At 38.0% G+C, this 24,094-nt stretch overlaps 1 protein-coding gene across 1 annotated transcript; it reads left to right on the top strand.

The window, feature by feature from the left end:
• Window positions 1-1,554: 1,554 nt before the first annotated feature.
• LOC144442853 (DNA-directed RNA polymerase II subunit RPB1-like) lies at window positions 1,555-23,690 on the top strand. Its single transcript, XM_078132244.1, has 25 exons — window positions 1,555-1,872; window positions 3,398-3,670; window positions 4,547-4,729; window positions 5,993-6,274; window positions 7,209-7,370; window positions 9,137-9,357; window positions 9,805-9,937; window positions 10,410-10,534; window positions 10,698-10,908; window positions 11,265-11,474; window positions 11,674-12,012; window positions 12,204-12,332; window positions 12,749-12,971; window positions 13,411-13,621; window positions 14,083-14,227; window positions 14,619-14,724; window positions 15,295-15,500; window positions 16,305-16,529; window positions 16,916-17,263; window positions 17,756-17,860; window positions 18,159-18,341; window positions 18,978-19,181; window positions 19,743-19,908; window positions 20,686-20,811; window positions 21,347-23,690. The coding sequence occupies exons 1-25, from the start codon at window positions 1,789-1,791 to the stop codon at window positions 22,537-22,539; spliced, it is 5,793 nt and encodes a 1,930-aa protein (XP_077988370.1). The 5' UTR covers window positions 1,555-1,788; the 3' UTR covers window positions 22,540-23,690.
• The last annotated feature ends 404 nt before the right edge of the window (window positions 23,691-24,094 follow it).

Below are 24,094 nucleotides of genomic sequence, written 5' to 3'. Positions count from 1 at the left end.
GTTACTTGACTATAATAAAAAAAAATGCGTAGTATTTGTTAGATTGTTCGTGTTTTCTTTACATGCTCAAAATGTAATAACGTTGTGACTTGTATCAAAAAATTGCATTTAAGAAAAAACAGCATTTGTAGCAGAAATCGTGTGATGTTTTCCTCAAGCCATCTAGGCAATACATGTCCCGAACATGTGGCCATCGTGATCTTTGTAAACCCCCCCCCCCCAAAAAAAAAAAAAAAAAAAAAATCGACAGAATACGGATATGATCGTTTATTTCATTGTCAGACATTCGCATTCACCTTGACGGTGGGTAATGGGTACATATGTACCCTGGTAGACAAAAATTACAACCACAAACTCTACAACTTGAAAATTCAAAAACTTGTAGGGGTCAAAAGTCTACATTTTAGCCAGAAACAGGGGTCAAATGATACACTTTTACGTGACACGTGCATGCTTCACTCATCTGGCTAGTTCATTGGCTGCCCGGGGGCGGGGGAGGGGCGCCTTCTTCCGATAGAGATGACTGAAAACAACCCGTGCAAACAACCTTTTTCAAAATATGGGGTCAAAAGTTGTACGTGCATTCAAAGAGGTGGGTCAAACCTCAAATGCTTTAAAAATCAAGACTCAAAAGTCTACATGAGTCCGAATAAACCGCGATACATACGTATATACCCTTTCTATGGGAATACCCCCCCCCTCCCCATTTGAAAGCTGTGTAAAGGGTAAAATACTTCGCGTTTCATCCCCGGGGGTTTTATCCTGTTTTGGGCTCACTTTTGTTGTCATGTGGTCAACTAATTATCGCCCGCTTGTGATAATAAAACGAAAGTTTCGTATATAACTTATATCTGCCGTAGGTGGCAGTCTTCATCCGCGTTGACTTATTGAATTTGAACACATATGTCGATGATCCAGGAACGATATGATACAAGACAGTGTATGGTGGATGCGGTGGGTCTAGTTCCTGAAGACCTTGTTCCTCTTTACACTAATACAACTTTCTTTGATTCATGAACATTTATATAAAAAACAACGGTTGTCATTAAAAGAAAAAAAATAGACTCAGCTTTCCGAATTGAAAGCTAAGTAGATAATATATTGTACATATGATTCTGAAATACTAGTAACTCTCTCGTATTATATTTTCGTCGCGAAGGCATTCAGAAAAATCATACCGCTAGCAGCGAGCTAGCGAGCTGCTGCGACCGAGGACGAACTACAGGTGCTTGTAAGTCCCCAGACTGTCGCCCCCGCGATAATATTGACGAATGTGAAAGGGAGAGAAGAGCATACTGGCAGGTTTCTAAAACCTAGATGTTTTTCAGATTATTTTATATGCTATTGGCTAAATATGGCAATATTGTCAATAATTGATTGTCATTGTTAAACATGTCAAAGATTACAAGTGTCTGTGATAGAAACAAACGCCACCACAGCGCTAATATATACTGCGCCCTCTAACACAACCCGAAAGTGAGCATGGGAAACCCCGTTTACTGACACCCTATATAAAGGCAACTGGACCATCGTCATTTAGAGCGCTGGTAAAGCGCTGACCTTTCATAAAAGCTTCAGGAAGCAAGGAAGGCGAAGTGCATGTGTATGCGTGTAGTTCCTAACTTCCAGCAGCTGACATAAAGTCAGCTGGTTTTACCATATTCTACGTTTCCAGCTGACGTTATTGACCCAAATTTAGAGACAACACGTGAAGACGAGCAAAGATTTCCGCAAAAGAAAATCGTTCGGATATCAAGTCGGAAATACGTTTAGTCTCGTCAAACAAAGATGGCGTACCTCACCAATGATTCGAAGGCACCTCTGCGGGATGTGAAGAGAGTCCAGTTCAGCATACTCAGTCCAGATGAAATAGTACGTCATCGTAATTTATCATTGCTTTGAATGGTAACGTGCATGTGTGGCTCTGGCATAACGTCTGTCCGTATTAATATACTGTTCGCAAGCCGTATAGTAATACATGTAATCTGTTATTACCTCAATACATACGTTATACATACATACATGCATGATGTACATTTGGGATCAATTCCATGAGCTAAACAATACAAGAATACTAGTTAAGTATGTTGCAACAAAAAAGTCGAAATGATGCAAATAAGGGTTTGTTAGCTTTGTGCATGATGCCTAATTACACCAAAAATGATGATACAGCACATCTTGTCATTGTCTGCGCTATAAATTAATTTTCTCACCACGGACAAATAAAAACAAGCAAAACATGTGTGATGTACATGTGAGGAGGGCTTGAATCAGTTCAAATCATAGACGGGGTCTCATTCTTTGTTAATGGTGCCAATTACATCAAATTGCTTGAAATTTATCCAGAAATCAAGGTCCCTGTCATTTAGTTTCAAACTTTGATGCATGTACTTGTGTATCTACATGTACAGACTTACCCATCGACCCCAAGACTTTACCTTCTCGAGGTGAATTTTCATTAAATTGTGTCTAGTTTGAATTTTTGTAATGATCTACTGAATGTCACAGTTCAATGGACATTGCCAGATCCTTCCAGTGCTATGCATGTCAGATGCCAGAATGAAATCAAACTCAGGCACAGAACTTTGTTTATTATTAATTATTCCAGTATATTTTATCATATCATTTCAGCTAGTCATATCTCATTGACAAAAAAAAACAAGCAAATTGTACATAAGGCCTGACAATGTGTCAGATATTATTCTCATTACTAAAAATCTGAAAAGGGGAAAAAATGCTGATGAAACCAAATAAGAAGTAGAGTTTAAAGTTATGCAATGCCAGCAGTTTTAAGCATTTGAGAACACATTTTTGGCTGTCATGGCCTTTCGAGTAATGATAATGTATAGATATATTCAATAAAACATGGTCCAACAGTTTTTAAATAAATTTGACAAATTTTGTTCTAATGGGTGGGGGGGGGGGGGGGGTGGTGTTACTACATAAATGTGATGTATAAGACCCATGCTTACAAAACATAGGTAGCTTTAGAAATGAGAGTTTGTGTGTTCTAGATATTTACCAGGTAGTGCCAATCTCATAAAACAAAGGGATATGTATTAGGATAAAATGAGTTTCCTTATGAATCATCATAATATGCATTGGCATACCTGCATTTTCATTTGACACGCCGAATTTTGGTTTTCCCTGATTCATTACTATGAGATGACTCACAAGCAAAGCAAGTATAGTAGAAGTTTTTATTTTTTTACAGTGTGCATGTACATGGCTAAAATGTATCCAAATACCCCCCCCCCCCCTTAACCTGTCATCAGTTAGTGGAATATAATAGTTTAATTGATCGTGTGGACTTGCATCAAGTTGCATGTGTGGTTTCAAAAAGTCACCAATTACAGAAATTGTGAATTTTGATACATCATTTTTCTTCTTCTTTTAGAAACGCATGTCTGTGACAGAAGGTGGAATCAAATATTCTGAGACGCAGGAAGGCGGTCGTCCTAAGGTCGGTGGCCTGATGGACCCTCGGCAAGGTGTAATTGACAGAAATTCACGTTGCCAGACCTGTGCTGGAACACAGCATGAATGTCCTGGCCACTTTGGTCACATTGAACTTGCTAAACCTGTATTTCATCCTGGATTTATAGCCAAGAAGACTGTCAAGATACTGAGATGTGTCTGCTTTTATTGCTCCAAGTTACTTGTGGATTCAGTAAGTACTGTTGTTTTTCCAGGTTAAGTGAACTGAAAATGCAAAGAATAAGTTATCAGAAAGATAAATATCTGTGAATGAAATCTTTCTTTGTAGAGAAAATGGAACGTAAAGCTCTTTTCAACAGGTGTTTCACCCAATGAAGTTTTAACTTGTTTACATGATAAAAAGGCTGTAATATACCAGATTACATAAAATACAAGGTTTGCATTTAGCAGTGGTCTTAGATCCAGTGAGCACTGGATATTTATATAGAATCACCAAATTCAGTATTTTTAGTGACATTATTTCATAGTGTGAATGAATTGAGCTGGAGTAAAAAAAAGTATTAAGTTTGATTACTTCATGATCACAACTATGTGTACAGTATTCATTGATTATGTGTACATTAATTGGATTCATTAGATTCTATATTGCACAGAATTCTAGAAGCAGGAAATATGTAAACTAACAAACCTTAAATATATCTGTAGAAATAATACACGTGAAGGCAAATACTATAGAACCACAGATAAAATTATTGTAATGTTGATAATGATTGAGCGAGTAGTGATGATTATGTGAATTTTAAAAGTAGCTAGTTAAATATGTCAAGTGAGTGGTAATATCTTGGAACAAGACAGTAATGCTGCACAGGAATGCATATATATTGGATAAACCAACAAATGATTAATCAAATGATGGAAAAAGTAGCCAAGAAAGCATGCCATTACAAGGTAACATATTGTGTTTACAGGCTACGGGCCAATATCTACACCCCTGCTTACTAAAATATTGACCACCAACATCGTGCTATCGACCACTAAAATCTAAAGCAGTTTTCATCCTTTGTTTGGTATACCAATGATTTGCAATATATGTGGTTTTATTTTTTAGAATCATCCAAAAATCAAAGAAATATTAAACAAATCCAAAGGACAGCCAAGGAAGAGACTTGGTCACGTGTACGACTTATGTAAAACTAAAAAAGTGTGTGAAGGCGGTGAAGAAATGGACCACAAATTTGATGCTGAGCTTGCACAGCGAGATGATGAAACAGAAGAACCACCCAAAGCTAAGGTAAGACTAAAGTATTACTACGGAAAACATGCTATCAACTAACTGAGATTCTAAAGTTTGTGGCGAGCGTGTTTCCGTAAAGCTAGATTTAAACTAAAACTATTACTGTGGAAAATAGGCTAACGACTAACTGAGATTCTAAAGTTTGTGGCGAGCGTGTTTCCGTAAAGCTAGATTCAAACTAAAACTATGACTGTGGAAAACATGCTTCTTGACAAACTGATATTCGTAGCATGTTTCCATCAAGACCCTAACTAAAGTTATTTGTTTCATGTACATTGTTTGTAAGTTGTGACAAAACCTTCAGGGTATGAGTATTTGCTGGTTGAATAATGAAAATATTGGGGAATAACGAAATTATGCCTCCTCAAGAATAATTGAACATTGACTCATATTTGGAACATCGCTGAAACAATATTGTAGATGCGAGTTCTCCTGACAGAGAAACCCATGGTACAAATGCCCATATTTCTGTTCAAACATGTTATGTTGAACCAACACACTGCTGACAAGGGGATCTGATATCAACTGTTGAATACTGCTGTGTATAACAATTCAATGTGCTCCTGTGCCTGCGTCAAACTGGCAGCCTCACTTTAGTAGTCTTGATTCAGTAAATCTTCAGAACATGTCATACTTTCAAAATCTACTGTATACAACAGTATTGTAGCTAATGTGAATCATGTTGTGTACAGTTTCACCATATAATTTTAGTGTACATTGGTGCAAGTAAACTGGGATCTCCTCAAGACATTACAGAGTAGGGAACTCCACTGTACACCTTCTGGAAGACAATACAGGGGTGAACAAATCACTTTGTGAATTGGTGGTCCCGGACCAGTGCCTTAAAAAATCCAGTGGTCCTGCTGAAAGAATTAGTGGTCCCAGGTCCCACTAATGTGAAATATTAAATCGTACCTATGAATCTGTATATTCAGGCGACTTTTTAACATAGTTATTAACAGTAAGGTACTGGTCTAACGGATCAGACAAATTAAAATTTGTGTTGTCTGCCCAAAAAAATCGCTAGTCCCGGACCCAGGACCAGTGGATTTGTTCACCCCTGCAATAGGAATGGATTTCCCTAACAATATATTCTTTAAAGTTATGCAATGCGTGACTAGTCAAATTTTAAATAAAAATAGTGATTTAATATTTCCTTAACAGTGTATTCTATAAATGAAGCAAAATTTTGCTTCATGATCCAAATTTCCTGTGAAGGACACTGGCTTGATATTACACTGTTTTTTTTTTATTCCACAGGGACATGGAGGTTGTGGTCGATATCAACCTGGTATTAGAAGAAACGGATTAGAACTATCTGCTGAATGGAAACATGTGAATGAGGACTCTCAGGAAAAGAAGATTGCGCTGTCTGCCGAACGTGTCATAGAGATCTTTAAACGGATTTCAGATGAAGAATGCAACATACTTGGCATGGATCCAAGGTTTGCCCGACCTGATTGGATGATTGTTACAGTGTTGCCAGTTCCGCCATTGGCTGTCAGACCAGCGGTGGTCATGTTTGGAACTGCACGTAATCAGGTGTGTGTCATGTTATTTAGCATTCTTCATGAACCGAAAAAAGTTACGATTAAAAATTTCAAACTGGTCTTATGATGACATCATTTTTAAGATGATTCGTCGTGATTTGTAATTTGTCACTCTAATTTTTTACTGAAGACCAGATAGTAATTGTTTTGAAATTGTTATTTGGAGCTAAAACTGAAGTCGAGAATGATTACATATTTAGTTTAGGTGTCAGTTGTACTTCCTGGAACATCAAATCAGTAAATACATCCCAAAAATGTGTTAATTGAAAACAGAAGTGTTTGTCCAAAAAAGTCAATTGCAGTACATCCGTATAAATGTAAAGGAAGTGAAACCTTTGCTTATACAACTCGCAAAAAAAAACTGATGCTTTTTGCTTGAATGAAGTGAGCTAAGAGAAGACTTCACACAAAGACAAATTAGGTGAAAACAGCAAGATAACCAGTGTGCCTCTAATGATAGCTAAATTTTGTTGTTGTGAGTCAAAATGAGATTTCTTGTGACTCACCACATAGTAAGAGATAGGGGACACCAAATTTTTGTGTGTCACTAGAAATTGTGTTCGTCAGTGGCACGTCACATTGGATTAGAGGGCACACTGATTAGACAACTGATACAAAAATAACAGTAGGTGTCTATGATGTTGGTTGACACAATGCTTTATCATGTGTAGTATTCTGATCTGTTGGGATCTGGGATCCCATGGTATTTATCCTTCAAAATGAGAAGTTACTGACACTAAGTGCATTTTAGGTCTTTGAATGAATTTTGTCTCATTCTCGATCATCATGAGTAAACAAATGTATCGATTTTATTTTCGGGTTGTATTGTAAGATTTGTGTATGTAAAAGATTCAAATTAAGTTATGTTTGAAAAATGAGACTTTCTGAAAACTGTTTCAGTTATTATCAAATGTTATGATCCACAGGATGACATCACACACAAATTGGCAGACATTGTCAAAGCCAATAATCAACTACGAAAAAATGAACAGAATGGTGCTGCAGCTCACATTATTGCTGAGGATACTCGGATGTTACAGTTCCACGTGGCCACACTGTCTGACAATGAGTTGCCAGGATTGCCAAGGGTGAGTATAAACATGGAAACAGAAAATACTATCACAAAACCGTCTTAACGTGTAAGCATAAGTGTGGCAGCAGCAGTGTCAGGGTTCTCCACAATTTAGAAAAATACAGGGGCGCCCTAATTTGCATATTTATTTGCATATCATTAGCATATTTCCAGATCATAATATTAGGAAGTGAAAAAAGTTTCCAAAATCAAAAACTCCTATTTTATTCATTCAGCAAACTAAAATGTACTGAAATGTATTGTAATCACCAATTTCCAAACCTTTCACATAATTCACAATGTAAAAATTTCAGGAAGGAGGTTGACAGTTACACAAACGATGTTATAGTAATGTTGGCAAGCATGTTTTACACACAGGAGTGACAACACATGGCATTGTTGATGTACATGTATGCACCTCTAGGCTAGCTATCACTTAGTTTTGAGTTGTTGGTTTCACCTTGTAAATGTGCATGTCATTCATAAAAATTAATTGAAAACAATTCATTTTCCTTTATTTCTCTAAAATTTGATATCCTTTTAATTTTCATGAATGGAAAATGATTTTTCATCCAAATTTGCCGGAAATACGTACATTTTTAATGTGACGAATTTGGGCTAAGAATAACCGAATACGTTCAGTGCAAATGTACAGTAACAAACATGGCTGCCACTTCGGAGCTACCTCGTGGTACTACGATCGCGATTCACATCCAAACGTGATCATTTAGGACATAAATTTTACCATGGAACCGTACCGGAGTAGTTATTTCTAAAGAACATGTATAAATTTTAGGATTTTGTTCGTATTTATCGATACAATACGAAAATTGCCGTGACATCGTACATCGTATGCGTACTGTATTACGTATACGGGAAGGCTTGGAAATTACCGGCTTGATATACCCGGCCATAGAAACTACCAACGTACCGTCTTCTACTTTACGACGGTACTACATTTACTGTTTTTGTTTCGGCTACCATTGTTATAATCAAGGCGATAAATAAGTTCATAAATGATGATAGACGCAGTGTCGCTGTTTACTTCCTTCATTAACGGCATTGAATAGAATCTCTTGAAGACGTTCACACCAAAACAAAGGGGCGCTGAACGCAAACAGAGGGGCGGTCCATGAAAACAGAGGGGCGGTGCGCCCCTCAAAAACCCCTCGTGGAGAACACTGAGTGTGGCATGTACTTGGTCAAGTACTGTCACAGAACCCCTTCAATGTGTACGTGCCAGTGTGACATACTCTCTCAAAATATTTGAACAGAATGCCATGACGTGTATGTATAATTGTAGCGTACACACTTAAAATACTTCAATAAAGTCCCTTGACATGTGAATGCAAGTGCAGCGGTGTAGTTAGGTACTTGCTCAAGTGCATGCTTTAATATCTGTGGCTGTATGCATGATTGAAGCAAGTGAAAGTGCAGCAGAAAATTGTGCAAACTCAGGTGCAATACTTTTAGACCATCACATATAATATATCATGTCCGATTTTGATATACACTATACTTTAAAATGCGTTGCTTTATACTCGTAACTGAATAATATCATCTTTGTAGGACAATATACTATTACAATAAGAACCAATCTGTTATGTAGATATTCTGGTCTAGTGATGACAAATCACTTTTGACATGATTTACTGTGATTAATTCAATATATATCACTCTAATTTTTTACTGAAGACCAGATCAAAACTCTTATCTAGGTACATTCAACTTGTTAAATTTCAAACGACGTGAACGCTAACTGAGAGATACACATGTTTTCAGGCGATGCAAAAGTCTGGCAGGCCACTAAAATCTATAAAGATGAGACTCAAAGGAAAAGAAGGAAGAATTCGAGGAAACCTTATGGGAAAACGTGTGGATTTTTCAGCCCGTGCTGTCATCACACCAGATCCTAACTTATCCATCGATCAAGTTGGTGTACCTCGTACTATTGCACAGAACTTGACGTTTCCAGAGCTAGTGACACCATTCAACATAGATAGGTAAGTGGCATGATGAAACAACAAAACCTAGTGGGTTGTTAGAAATTTATTACAGCGAAAAATGGGCATTCGCAAAAGCCTGTGCGTAACGTGTGTGATCAAAACTGATAATTTGAAATTGTTGTTTTACTTGCTAGATAAAAACACTTCTATGACTGAACACAACAGGGTTGTAATTTAGGGGAGTTCCAATACTTGAATTAATGTAAATAAAATTTCAACCCTACACCGACATTTGTGTATATAATGACATTTCTTCGCCTCCTCCCCTCTCTCCCCCTTTCCATTAATCACACAGAAATGAAGTATGGGGAGGAACTGTCTTGCCAAATCAGCCATGGATAGTTAATTTTGATGTTAGATTTAACATTTGGCCTTGCAGTGTCGTTATATAAATTTGATAGTGTATATAAATCATTCTAATGGAACGTATCTTTAATGTCATAGAATGCATGAATTGGTGAGACGTGGTCAAAACCAATACCCAGGTGCCAAGTATATTATACGTGATAATGGAGACAGAATTGATCTACGCTATCATCCCAAAGCAAGTGATTTACATTTACAGTGTGGTTACAAGGTGAGTTTATGATGTAGATTTTAACAAGTTTGGGCATTGAGCTACCCTGATGGTAAGGTAGGACTGGTGGTGTAGGCAGGCATTAGCCCTTCTAGTTACTAATACATGCTTGTGACGTGTTAGTGCCAGCCAAGTGTTAGCATTGAGCTAGCCTGGTGCTTGCCCTACCAGGTGCATACTATCAGCACATACCATATCGTATTGGTAGTGAGGCGTTAGTTCCAGCTTCGTGTTTGCACTTAGAGAACCTGGTGTTAATGAAGGGGTGGGACAGGCAGTCACGCTTCCAGTTTGCAGTGTATGCCATATGGGTGTTATACCAGCCAAGTGTTAGCACTGAGGAAGGTGTTGGAATTCATTGGAATATGTAGGAAAAGGTGTTGTAAATTTTGTTGTCCACATGGAATTGTGAAGTGTTGTTATATGTAACATTATTGTCAAATACATTTACATGTCTTCTCTATACTTACAGGTGGAGAGACACATCAGAGACAATGACTTTGTTGTCTTTAACAGACAGCCTACATTACATAAAATGTCTATGATGGGGCATCGTATTAAAATCCTACCATGGTCAACATTTCGACTCAATCTCAGGTATGTTTTCATTTACACTCAAAAGATATCTTCGATAGTGTTTATGTTGTAATATAAACATCATATGAAATAGTAACTGTTGGCGAGTTTATTTTGCAGTTTGACCACACCATACGTAAATTTTCTGTGCAACATTTAACTCTTTCGCATGTTAATTTTGTAGTGTGACCACGCCATACAATGCTGATTTTGATGGTGATGAGATGAATCTGCATGTACCGCAGTCACTAGAAACCAAGGCTGAGATTGGTGAAATCATGATGGTACCTCGACAGATTGTTACACCACAGTCCAACAAACCAGTCATGGGTATCGTACAGGATTCCTTGGCTGCTGTCAGAAAGTTCACAAAGAGAGATGTCTTTCTGGAAAAGGTGTGCATTGTGTTTTATATCATGTTGTTCAGTAAAATGTCTTCTACTTTGATTAGTCAATTCTATATTTTGAAGATTCTTGTCAGCGTTCAAAGTTTTATGACAAATCACATGCCTATATTTTGATTGATTGTTAAATGGGAATATTCATGAATGTTTGGACAAGTTGTCAAACAACCATTGATGTTGTGATTGTTTGTTAACAACAATCCACTGATGTGATTGGTTATGTAATAGCAAGTCACTGTTGTGATTGGTTGGTAATGAAAAGCCACTGTTGCGATTGGTTGTTAAGAAAAATCTCTCTGTTGTGATTGGTTCTTGACCAACTTGTCAATTTCAATGTTTTTTTTCAGCATGATGTGATGAATTTACTGATGTGGCTGCCGTCATGGGATGGTAAAATGCCACAACCAGCTATTCTAAAACCCAAACCATTGTGGACTGGTAAACAGATGATGTCGTTGATTGTACCTGGTAATGTCAACTTGATCCGTACACACAGTACACATCCAGATGAAGAGGACTCCGGTCCTTACAAATGGATATCACCTGGAGATACAAAGGTATCGTCTCTTTTCCTCAGTCTCTGTTGTAGTTTATGTAGCATCTTTTATGGAAGGCAGTAATATCTTGAATTCACAAATCACTAATAGCAACACATACAGCAATATTTTGCGATAGATAGCCAGTAGTTGATTATCCATCGTTGTAGCACAGTTACATGAAAAGACCAGCTGATATCTGTTGTCTATTTCTTATTAGGTGCTCATTGAAAATGGAGAAGTTGTGATGGGAATTCTGTGTAAGAAGACGCTAGGTACGTCCAGTGGATCGCTTGGTCACGTCGTCTTCTTAGAGATGGGACACGAGATAGCCAAAGAGTTCTATGGTAACATCCAGACTGTGGTCAATAATTATCTACTTATAGAAGGTCACACCATAGGTATTGGTGACTGTATTGCTGATGCACAGACTTATGACGATATCCAGAATACTATCCGTAAAGCCAAACAAGACGTGATAGAAGTCATTGAAAAGGCGCATAATGACGAGTTAGAACCAACACCTGGTAATACCTTGAGACAGACCTTTGAAAACCAGGCAAGTAAAATTTAGGAATTTTTCCAAATTTTCTCTACCCTGTTCAATTGAGACAGCGTTTACCTCTAGAGGTGTTTGATGTATCACAATCATATTAAAAGTCAGTGAAAAGTACAAATTCAGTTTTGTAGACACATAACACTGTTCAATAACTACAGCTTAACTTCAGTCTTGTCGTCGATTGCTCTTAGGTGAATCGTATCCTGAACGACGCCCGTGACAAAACTGGTGGCTCAGCGCAGAAGAGTTTATCTGAATTCAATAACTTCAAAGCTATGGTGGTAGCTGGATCCAAAGGATCAAAAATTAACATATCTCAGGTAGGGTTCAATGACTGTCTATTTTTTGTCTTTGATTGTCATGTTTTAGTTTTATGGGAATGGGTATCTTACATGAATAGTGATGGTCAGATGGTTTAGAGTGAGACGACCTTGGAATCTGCAAGATTCAAGCCTTGTTGCTACCATCTGCAAGATTCAAGCCTTGTCGCTACCATTTGTTTCTAAACAGCTAAGTCCTTGGACAAGTTTGAACCACGATTGCATCACAGTCAACCCAGCTGTATAATTGGGGACCTGGTAGTGTAACATTATGTTTTCTTTGTATTTCTGTATCATTTAGGGATACTTTTCTGTCTGATCTATACATTATTGCTTGTATGGGAAAGCAAAATGTTGGAAATATCAGTTCATAGAGTTGCTGTTAACATTGATGTACGCTTCTTTTTAATCCGTAGGTCATCGCTTGTGTGGGACAACAAAACGTTGAAGGTAAACGTATTCCATTCGGTTTCCGTCATCGTACATTGCCACATTTCATCAAAGATGATTATGGTCCCGAGAGTAGAGGCTTTGTAGAGAACTCCTACCTTGCTGGTTTGACGCCAACTGAGTTCTTCTTTCACGCCATGGGTGGACGTGAAGGTCTTATTGATACAGCTGTCAAGACTGCTGAAACAGGTGAGTTTATTTCAGGGTAGTATTCGCTGTGAGTGACTCCACTTAGGTCTGAGCCGGCAGAGAGCTTAGGATCCCTGTCTTGATAATATGAAAATCGTATTTCATCAAACATCTGTTACGATGTCAAGATGCTATGAAAAAAGAGGTATTGGGGTTCATAGCCAAATCTCAACGCCCTGAATTGTGTCTCTTAAATTTGAACCCGATGTACTTGACAAGTCCCAACATAGATATCAACTTGTTTCAACTAACTATGGTGAGACTAACATGTGTTTTATTCACAAATGAAATACAGCTTGGATAATAAAGGCTTTAGTTTACTAAGGTTCCTCTGCTGTGGGAATCTAATCACCCTGTGATCAAGATAGTGTAAACATCAAAATCTCAACAAAAAAAGTGCTCTGTAAGTTCATGGAACTCTTGTCAACTCTGTGTCCAGGTTATATCCAGCGTCGTTTGATCAAAGCCATGGAGAGTGTAATGGTGCGATACGACGGAACTGTACGAAATAGCAACGACGCACTGATCCAGCTTAGATACGGTGAAGATGGTCTGGACGGCGCTCATGTAGAACATCAGTCTATGCCATCAATGAAACCATCTCACAAGGCCTTTGAATCCAAATTTAGATTTGATTATACCAGCGAAAGGTATGTATATTCTTTCACTACACCTCAGATTGAAGTGGACTGTCTTATCAGTTTACTATTTTTATGGACAGACACACAAAAATTGTCGACGAGATTACATCAAAATTAAAAGCGAGATCGTCGATCTACTTATTGTATCTGCACTTGTGAATGATGACAGTTGTAATGTTAAATTGTATCACTCCCAAGCAACTAATTAGTTCCAGAGCGTCCTCTACAGGGCGTTCTCGAACTGTAGAAGTCTCTCAAATTCTTGGTTTCTATACTATCTTGGCTACATTCTATAGAGCCTCCCCCACATGGGGTAAAATGTCATTACCCAGAATGCACTGCGGTCATGATGACCCACTTGTTGCATTATATATTAGATATACATTCCATTTCCATATACTGCTGAGATTTCATGACTTTCTTTGTAATGAATAAAACATTAATTAAGTGGACTTCTGTATTCATTATAGGGTGCTAAGACGATTCCTGGCCGAAGAAGTTGTCAAAGACATCATGGGAAGTGCACATGTCCAAGCAGCACTGGAAGAAGAGTTTGAAAAACTCAGAGAAGACAGAGAAACGTTGAGAAGTATTACTCCAACTGGAGAGAGCAAGGTACATCTGATCATGTCAAAATACTAACTTTAAAAAAAAAAAAATTTTACAGAGAAGGACACATGGCGGAAATCAGTGCAGTAGTAATGTGTGTAATATGTTAGGTTTTGTCAACACGTCTTAAGAAATGTTCATAATTTCACAAAATAAATATTTTAGAAGAGTCAAACAGGAAATGACATAGTTACTGAACAGAATGTATATGTAAAGTGTCCTGTGTTATATTTTCATTTGAATAGTCAACAACAAATATGGGGGGGGGGGGGGGGGGGGGGGGGCATGGACCAACTTGGACGCTATACAGCCCTGGTCATTGAACTGTGCAGATCAGGTTATTTCACATGATGTTATTACAATTAATATTAATAATGTCGTTTATCAACCCTTTCAGGTTGTGTTACCATGCAATCTACAAAGACTAATCTGGAATGCCCAGAAGATCTTCCATATTAATATCAGGAAACCTACAGAACTCCATCCACTGAAAGTCATTGAAGGTATGTTTGTTTTTATATCGGAAGTGATCATTGCTGTCCAACTCTTGAACATGTACAGTACAGTGTGTTTTATAGTTAATTAAAGTTGAACCTGACAATGGGTTTCATTTTGTTGTGAATATTTATAGTAGATTTTCAGGAAAACCAGGAAAAAAAACAGGATATGGAATGAGTCCTAGATTAAAGTCAATTTGTTAATACTGCAAAGAAATCAGTGTGTGTGCTCAGACTATTACCTAGTCTGTCAATTATTTCTACAGAGTGTTTAGCTCATACAACTCTTACCTCTGTAGTTGTGGCTCAAACCAACCAAAAACTGGCTCGGTTTGACTTAAAATAAGTAGACATGTATGTAGTAAGTATGATGCTCAGATTGACCTTACTAAACTACACAGGTTTTCCTGGGTTCTCCGGTTTCCTACTGCTTTTCTAGGACAGCAGGCCACAGTTCCATGGCAACCAAGTTTCCAAATTGATTTGAATGAATAGAGATGATTATGTTTGTATTTCCAATTAGTACAAATATTTCATTAGCTACGATGTTGAAAAATGGTATTTGTATTTTTGTAGGTATTCGTGAATTGAGTAAGAAATTGGTGATTGTAAAAGGCGAGGATTCCATCAGCAGACAGGCCCAAGCCAATGCTACTATTTTGATGAATGTGCTAGTCAGATCTACACTGTGTTCAAAGAGATCTATAGAAGAATTCAAATTGTCTGCTGAAGCCTTTGACTGGATCCTAGGAGAAATTGAAACTCGGTTCCAACAGGCTCAGGTTAGAACCAGTGCTAATTCTGCGTTACATTGTTGCAAATTAGGTTTGGTATACTTTGCATCAGGTTTTGGAATTGTAAGTTTTGATGACAAGGAGTTCAAATGTGACATACTCAAAGTATTTTAAGAGTGCTTCCAGTGTTCTTAAGGACCAAATATCATTGAGCATAGCAGTTGAAAATACAGCATTATGTTATAGCAGTATATTGATGGCGCAAATTGAGAGATCTGATTGGTCTAGACATCGAACTAGCGCGACTAAAATGAGCGATAATGTACAGTTGGCACGCATTCAAATTTTGATGTTCATTGTTCGTCTACAAACGTTGTAGTCTGTGCAGGGATGGGGGTGCAAATGAAACCAGAAAATATTGCGTCTTTATCTTGTTTCCGATATTTTCAATATACTGGGATAATATAATAGTGGTAAACTACCCCTGGGAATGGTATACCACTAGGTTTTGACCAGTGAACTCAATAGGGAGTGCATATATTTCGTTCACTGGTCAAAACCTCTTGGTATACCATTCCCAGGGGGTGGTTTATTGCTTAACTAAACACTGCAAGCTTGTGTGTAAATTCCCCAAGTGTCAAAACTGGTACTCAAATGTCATAGGGTCTTTTATTATTTCATAGGTTTATCACAACAGTAAATTTCCGATAGAAGACAACTGTTTAATCTAATATGGGATTTTGAATAACATTTGTATTATGTTGTGTTACTAGGCCCAACCAAGTGAAATGTGTGGGTCCCCTGGCTGCCCAGACTCACTGTCAGTAACATTGTATCAATCTGTTTTCCTAGGCCCAACCTGGTGAAATGTGTGGGCCCCTGGCTGCCCAGTCTCTTGGTGAGCCAGCCACTCAGATGACATTGAATACTTTCCATTATGCTGGTGTATCAGCTAAGAACGTCACCCTTGGTGTACCACGACTTAAAGAAATTATCAACGTGTCTAAGAAGCCAAAGACTCCATCATTGACTGTGTTCCTGACAGGACAGTCTGCCAGAGATGCAGAAAAGGCAAAGGTTAGTTAACGTACTATACAGTTCGGAGGGAAAGTCTTTAAACTTTGGCTGTTTTTGATCGAGAAAGCTCCAAAATCAAAAAGAAGAAAAATCAAGTGTCCTTATGAGAATTTTGTTTTAGAATTCAAAATGGCCACCAAATAGTGTTTATGCTATGTCACAGTTTTAGTATGGTCGGTATTTATAAAACAGTATATTGTGTTTGCAAATTTATATCAGAAATCCCAAGCATTTTCGCATGCAGTTTATCAAAAGATGGATGTTGAAAAGTTGAGTTTTATACATACATTGGCATGACTAACCAAGCATTTCCATGTGTAGTTGATGACACATTGGTGTTGTTACATGTGTCTAACCAACAAATTAACGCTTTTGTGTTCATACAGGATGTTCTGTGTAGATTGGAGCATACTACACTCCGTAAAGTGACTGCCAATACTGCCATTTACTACGACCCTGACCCCCAGAACACTGTAATCACAGAGGACCAGGACTGGGTCAATGTGTACTACGAAATGCCCGACTTTGACCCTACACGTATCTCACCATGGCTTCTACGTATTGAACTTGACCGTAAACGTATGACAGACAAGAAACTATCCATGGAACAGATCGCAGAGAAAATCAATGCTGGATTTGGAGATGATCTCAATTGTATATTTAATGATGATAATGCCGAGAAACTGGTTCTACGTATTAGAATCATGAACAGTGATGAAAACAAATTCCAAGATGTAAGTTTACTTGTTCACTCTGCTAACTATCCTTTTGAGCGACAAACTAGTAAAACTACTAGTATCAGTATAGCGTTCAACTCAGGAATGGAAATGTCCGTGAATGAAGTGAAATGAGGAAAGAATCCATGCAAAAAGTGAGATAAGTTCTAGACAACAAGATCACTAAAAAGAACAGAGTGTGCCTCTGATGTAGATTCTAGTCACACTCTCTTATCACGTTGTTTATATATATTTCATGTGCATTATATAGTACTACATACTTACCCACACTTGTAATTGACTGAACTCAAACCAGGTATTCAGACATAACTCTGGTAAATAATCCAGTAGATATGACTTAAGCTGATGTGATTACAAATGGATTTGATGGTTGCAATATGTTCAGCTGAACAACCCGGGTATAAATCGTGTATTTTAAATTTGATCATTCAAACACATACAACTTGGCTTGGACACGGTGTAATGTGATGTGTTGACATATCTTTACAGGAAGAAGAACAGGTGGATAAGATGGATGACGATGTATTCCTACGATGTATTGAAGCCAACATGTTGACAGATATGACTTTACAAGGCATTGAACAGATAGGAAAGGTAAAACTTGTTCTTTGTATGATCCAATATAATGATAAATATTAGCGACCTAAGGGGCCTTGTCACTGAGTCAAAGACGAGTTGTGACAACACCTCTTTCACATTGTCAATCAACTTTTTGTAAGAATTTGCAAAATGCCACCACTCCTTGTTACCAAACAGTGATTTGGTATGTATTTGGTGTGTGTGTGTGTGTGTGTGTGTTTATCTTAGCCGAATTCCTCACTTACAGACTGCCACTTCTGTTGCCAATCGTGGTGAAGTTTTCACTTTTAGTGTATTATGATCTTCATCCTAGGTATACATGCATCTGCCAAAGGAAGAAAACAAGAAACGTATCACAATCACAGACCAAGGAGAATTCAAAGCCTTACAGGAATGGATTCTGGAAACTGACGGTACAGCGTTAATGAAAGTCCTCAGTGAAAGAGATGTAGATCCTGTCAGGACAACATCTAATGACATCTGTGAAATCTTCCAGGTTAGTCTATTACAGTTGAATACGCCATTTCTGGCTACCTCATCCACTTTTTGAAAGATATGTTATTGCAAGACGCCACAGAGGAAAAATTGGCATTAATTAGCATGGTAATACATGAAGTAACCAAAAATGTTCATCAGCTTGGTAGATCAAATGATTTTTACAGGTTATAACACAAGAACAGTTCAAAGTCTTCAGAACTGGGCTATCGATCTGTCATGGTCGACAATCCTCATCAGAAATTTCATAGTTACAGCTGACCAACCTATGTATGTCAATCCATGGAGTAGTCAACATAATGTGGTTAAAACAATTTCAGTTCCTGAAAATAACTTGATCTGAACTTCTAGCTTCTACCTCTAATGGCTCTATTCTTGTCAACACCTATTAAGCAACTAGGCAAGGGTGTTAACAACAAAATACACCCATGTAGATCTATACATTCTGTAATACAATGTAATAATGTTGGAAGTTCCACGATGAATAAAATTAAAAAAACTTACAGGGATTTTTTTTTTTGAATGGTTGAGAATGCAGCCACCTGGTGCTGCTGTTACCAGGGTTACCAAATCATTGCACTTTAGACTGTCTTTGAAGTATCGTTTCTGATATTTGTATCTTGTTACTGCTTGACAGGTATTGGGTATTGAAGCTGTCAGAAAGTCGGTGGAGAAAGAAATGAACCACGTCATCTCCTTTGATGGTTCCTATGTCAACTACAGACATCTTGCATTGCTGTGTGACATCATGACAGCCAAAGGTCATCTCATGGCTATCACAAGACATGGTATCAACAGACAAGATGTTGGCGCCCTCATGAGGTGCTCCTTTGAAGAAACGGTAAGGAAATAGCTTCTCTATGAAACCTTGAAGAAACAGTAAAAAAAAAAATTACCCCACTTTAAAACCTAACTGACCATCCTCAAGATATCTGGGATATTTAAAGGATCACAGTGTGTAACTTTATGAATTTTTGATGGTTACTTTTGATACACTTGAGAACATCACTTTGTCACGTCACATCACATCTCGGCTATGTATATGTCTGTTATTTCGCCCTATATCCACGCATAAAAATTGTGTTTACATGTGATTACTTGTACTAACTCAGTTTGTTGAAATATCAAACCACTTCCTGTACATTCCATAACATACTTTGTGCACATTTATGTGGGGGGGGGGGGGGGGGTGTTTTTGGCATTCAATGAGTTACAATCATTGACTTGGTTTATTTTGTTTACAATTTTTTTTCAAGTTGATAAACCTAGAAAAGTTGTTTTATTTAAAATCCAAAACAAAATACGTATTTGTGATACATATTGCTAATTTATGATGTGTATGGTGTATTCTGCTTGTATAAGTAGCAGGGTGATGATATTATTTTCATTGTTCTATTACTAGGTGGATATTCTGATGGATGCTGCTTCACATGCAGAGGTTGACCATATGAAAGGTGTGAGTGAAAATATCATGCTGGGTCAACTTGCCAAGTTAGGTACAGGTTCATTTGATTTACTGCTGGATGCAGAGAGGTGTAAACATGGTATGGAGATACCAAGCAATATAGGTAAGTGTACTTGGTGGGCGTGATCTACTTTGTTCACATTGTTTTTCAAGTTGATAAACGTAGTAAAGTTGTTTTATTAATTAAAATTCAAAAACAAGTACATATTTCTGATACATACTGCTAATTTATGATGTGTGTGGTGTATTCAGTTTGTGTAAGTAGCAGGGTGGTGATATTTTGTGGGTCAGAAATACATCACATTACACATCCTAACCATATTGTACAGTACAGTACAGTACAGTATAATACAATACAGTACAGTACAGCAAAGCACAGTACAGTACAGTACAGTATAATACAATACAGTACAGTAAAGCACAGTACAGTACAGTACAGTACAGTATAATACAGTACAGCAAAGCACAGTAGAGTACAGTACAATTTACAGTACAGTACAATACAGTATAGCACAGTACAATGTACAGTACAGCACAGTACAGTATAGCAAAGTACAGTACAGTACAGTACAGTACAGTACAGTACAGTACAGTACAGTAGGCATGATCATGTGGCATTACATTACTGTACAGTTCTTTGTCAAAAACATTTGTTAGTCCAAGGAATAGATTTATATGACATACATGTAAGATGACAGGTCACAAGGCTTCAACAGATCACATTACATAGCTCTGCAGTGCATTAGTTGAGAACAATCCACATTACAAGTGAAAAATTTATATAGCATCATATTGACATAACATTTCTCATAATTATAGCAATCGTCAACACAAGTAAAATGTTATCACTTGTATATGTAACCAATGTATTGTGTTACAGGGGGGCCTGCTGATGGTGGTATGTATTTTGGTCCAGTGGGTACACCACAACCTGGTATGTCACCGCAGATGACACCATGGAGTTCAGGAGCTACACCGTTACATCCAGCATGGTCGCCAGGCTTAGGTGAGTTGTCTTACACACTTCTGTACCTCAACAACACAATTCCGATCTCGAAAATCTTCTCATTTATAGACTTAAATTTTACTCAACATCTTAGCAATTTGGGTTAATTAGATATTTTTTTCTTCATTCAAACAAGGAATATATGAGTGACCTAAGGGGCCTTGTCACACAAGGAAAATATAAGTGATCTAAGGGGCCTTGTCACTGAGTGAAAGACAAGAAGTGAAAATCCATAGGTTACAAGTAATTTTTGGGCAAGAAGAAAAACTTTGGGAATAATATCATTGTAACTCCACAAGTACATGTATACTCTGAAAATTGGGGAAGAGTAATGGCTACTTTCAATGGTTTGGTTCCTATTTTGAGCACATCAAAACAAATGATGTAGACACATGTTGTTGTCATTTAAACGACCAGGGTCTAAATTCCCTATTTTCTGTTTAAACTTTTCAACGTAGCTTGCGTGTGGTACACTACACATCACATCAGTCTAGGAAATGAACGTTAACCCACATTATATTTTGTTGTTTTACAGGCAGTGGAATGACACCTGGTGCTGCTGGCTTCAGTCCCTCTGCACAGTCTGATGTCAGTGGTTTCAGTCCTGGCTACAGTCCTGCCTGGTCTCCACAACCTGGTTCACCAAGTTCTCCTGGACCAGTCAGTCCTTACATGCCATCCCCAAGTGGTGGTATGTCTCCTAGTTATGCACCAACTTCTCCAGCCTATGAACCAGGCTCACCATCCATCACCCCACAGAGTCCCAGCTACAGTCCTACATCGCCATCATATTCTCCAACCAGTCCTGGGTACTCACCAACCAGTCCTAAGTATTCACCTACCAGTCCCAGCTACTCACCAACCAGTCCCAGCTACTCTCCAACCAGTCCCAGCTACAGTCCGACATCACCATCATACAGTCCAACTAGTCCCAGCTACTCACCAACCAGTCCCAGTTACTCTCCTACGTCACCTAGCTACAGTCCGACATCACCAAGCTACTCACCAACCAGCCCATCATATAGTCCAACCTCACCAAGTTACTCGCCAACATCACCAAGTTACAGTCCCACCAGTCCATCTTACAGCCCTACAAGTCCTAGCTATTCACCAAGCTCACCACAGTACACACCAACATCACCAAACTATTCACCAACCAGTCCAAGCTACTCACCTACCAGCCCTAGCTACAGTCCATCGTCTCCTAGTTACTCTCCAACATCTCCCAGCTACTCTCCAACATCACCAAGTTACAGTCCAAGTTCTCCCAAATACTCGCCACAGTCACCTAGCTACAGCCCAACTTCACCTAGCTATTCCCCATCCAGTCCCAAATATTCACCAACCAGTCCCTCGTACAGCCCAACCTCACCCAGTTACAGCCCAAGTTCACCACAGTATACACCCACATCTCCCAAATACAGCCCAACAAGTCCAACGTACTCTCCAACAAGTCCTAGCTACTCACCTGCGAGTCCCAAATATTCGCCTTCAAGTCCTAAATACTCGCCCACAAGTCCTACTTACTCACCGACATCACCAAAGTATAGCCCCACATCACCCACGTATTCTCCAGCTAGTCCCAAGTACAGCCCAACATCACCCACATACTCGCCCACAAGTCCGAAAGGATCTACATATTCACCAACCACACCTGGATATTCACCGACATCACCCACATACAGCCCAACAAGTCCTGGTATGGATGACGATAGCGACGAAAATTAGATGCTGTACAAAGAACATTAACTGCTACATAAATCTTTATTTTAGTTTTTGTGTATCACAATATTGAGATTTTTGTTTATGTTTACCCATAGACAGATTTTTCTATGGTGTACCAAAATTTTGAGATTTGTTTACCAACATTTTGTGATTTTGCTGTACATTTTTATCAAAATATTGATTGTGTCCTTACATCACAATGCTGTACATGTAGCACTTTTCAGTAGCTATACATTGCATCTCCTGTTTTTTTTATTTACATTAATATAATGACTTCAAGTACGTTTCGTTTTGCTTGAGTATCACTTAATTTTAGGAGGTACAGTTTTACTGCCAATACAGTTATTGTTGAAGTTGACTACAGCGTTGTGCAATACAGCCATATGCAAAAAAAAAAAAAACATTCTCTGATTGTTAACATTTCAGATATAGATTTCAAGTATTGAACTTGGTCAATCTTTGCTTATAGCTCAGACTTACTAGGCTTGTATGTAACACAAACAGCAAACAGAAGTTACAACAAGAGTTGGACCTGCCTATTTGCTCGAGAGAATTTTATATAACTAAAAGTGTAGGACAAATGGTAGCAGTCAATGCAGTGGCTTCGGTTCGCATAAAGTGTTCAGTGCTTTCTATCCAAACAGGCAAATGCAGCCAACCAATGAGATTGTGCTGTTTGTCTTGATACAGCCAATCAGTGACAATAGGCTGCCTGTGTAGGGTAGACTCAGCCAATCAGAGACTATATGTAAGGTCATCTATCCAAACACAAGCAATCATCAGTGACATTGTACTGTCTGTGTAGACTAGACAGCCAATCAGGGACAATGTGTAGTCTATCCAAACAACCAATCAGTATCATTGTACTGTTCAGTGACAGCCAATCAATGACATTGTTCTGTGTACTGTGTACAATTCCCTATACACAGTGTATTTGCGAAAGTATACACATGCAAGTTTTAGGTGATTTAACAGTTGGTAACATTTCTACTGACACTTTTGTACATAGTGGTTGAAATCTATCCATGGTTTTGTAATTCTATTAAGTGTGCTTTGTCACCATATCTTATGTATAGAAAACTTACTATTTTTGAGAACGGGGATAAATGACATACATTAACTGTGACTGTGAGTTGGGGGGGGGGGGGGGTTAACCACTGATACAGTGGGAGTTTGGGTAACTGGTGATAGTCTTTGCATTACTAGAGTAGTTTACATTATATTGAAATTTTCAGACAACAATTTCAATAAATGGTAAAAGATGTATTATCTAAAAGACGCAATATTGCATTGTGATAATTGATTTTATGTCATAAAACTCATTATATTACAGAAGGAATTTTTTCCTTAATTATCTTTTAAACAAAGCAAAAAAGAGTAAAATAAAAGAAAAAACAAAACTTTGTTGACAGATATTCCTTGTCGATATTGATACTTTACTATTTTCTTTGTTTCATTCAATATCAAATGTCAGTTGATAAACAAATTGATTTATACAACTCGGTGACTTTTGAGTATTTAGTGTTTTTTTGAAATGTGATTAAAGTGTCCACAACAT

Source organism: Glandiceps talaboti, chromosome 11 (genome assembly GCF_964340395.1).
Source record: "Glandiceps talaboti chromosome 11, keGlaTala1.1, whole genome shotgun sequence".
In the NCBI taxonomy this organism is placed as follows: domain Eukaryota; kingdom Metazoa; phylum Hemichordata; class Enteropneusta; family Spengelidae; genus Glandiceps; species Glandiceps talaboti.
This window is presented reverse-complemented; position numbering and strand designations above follow the sequence as displayed.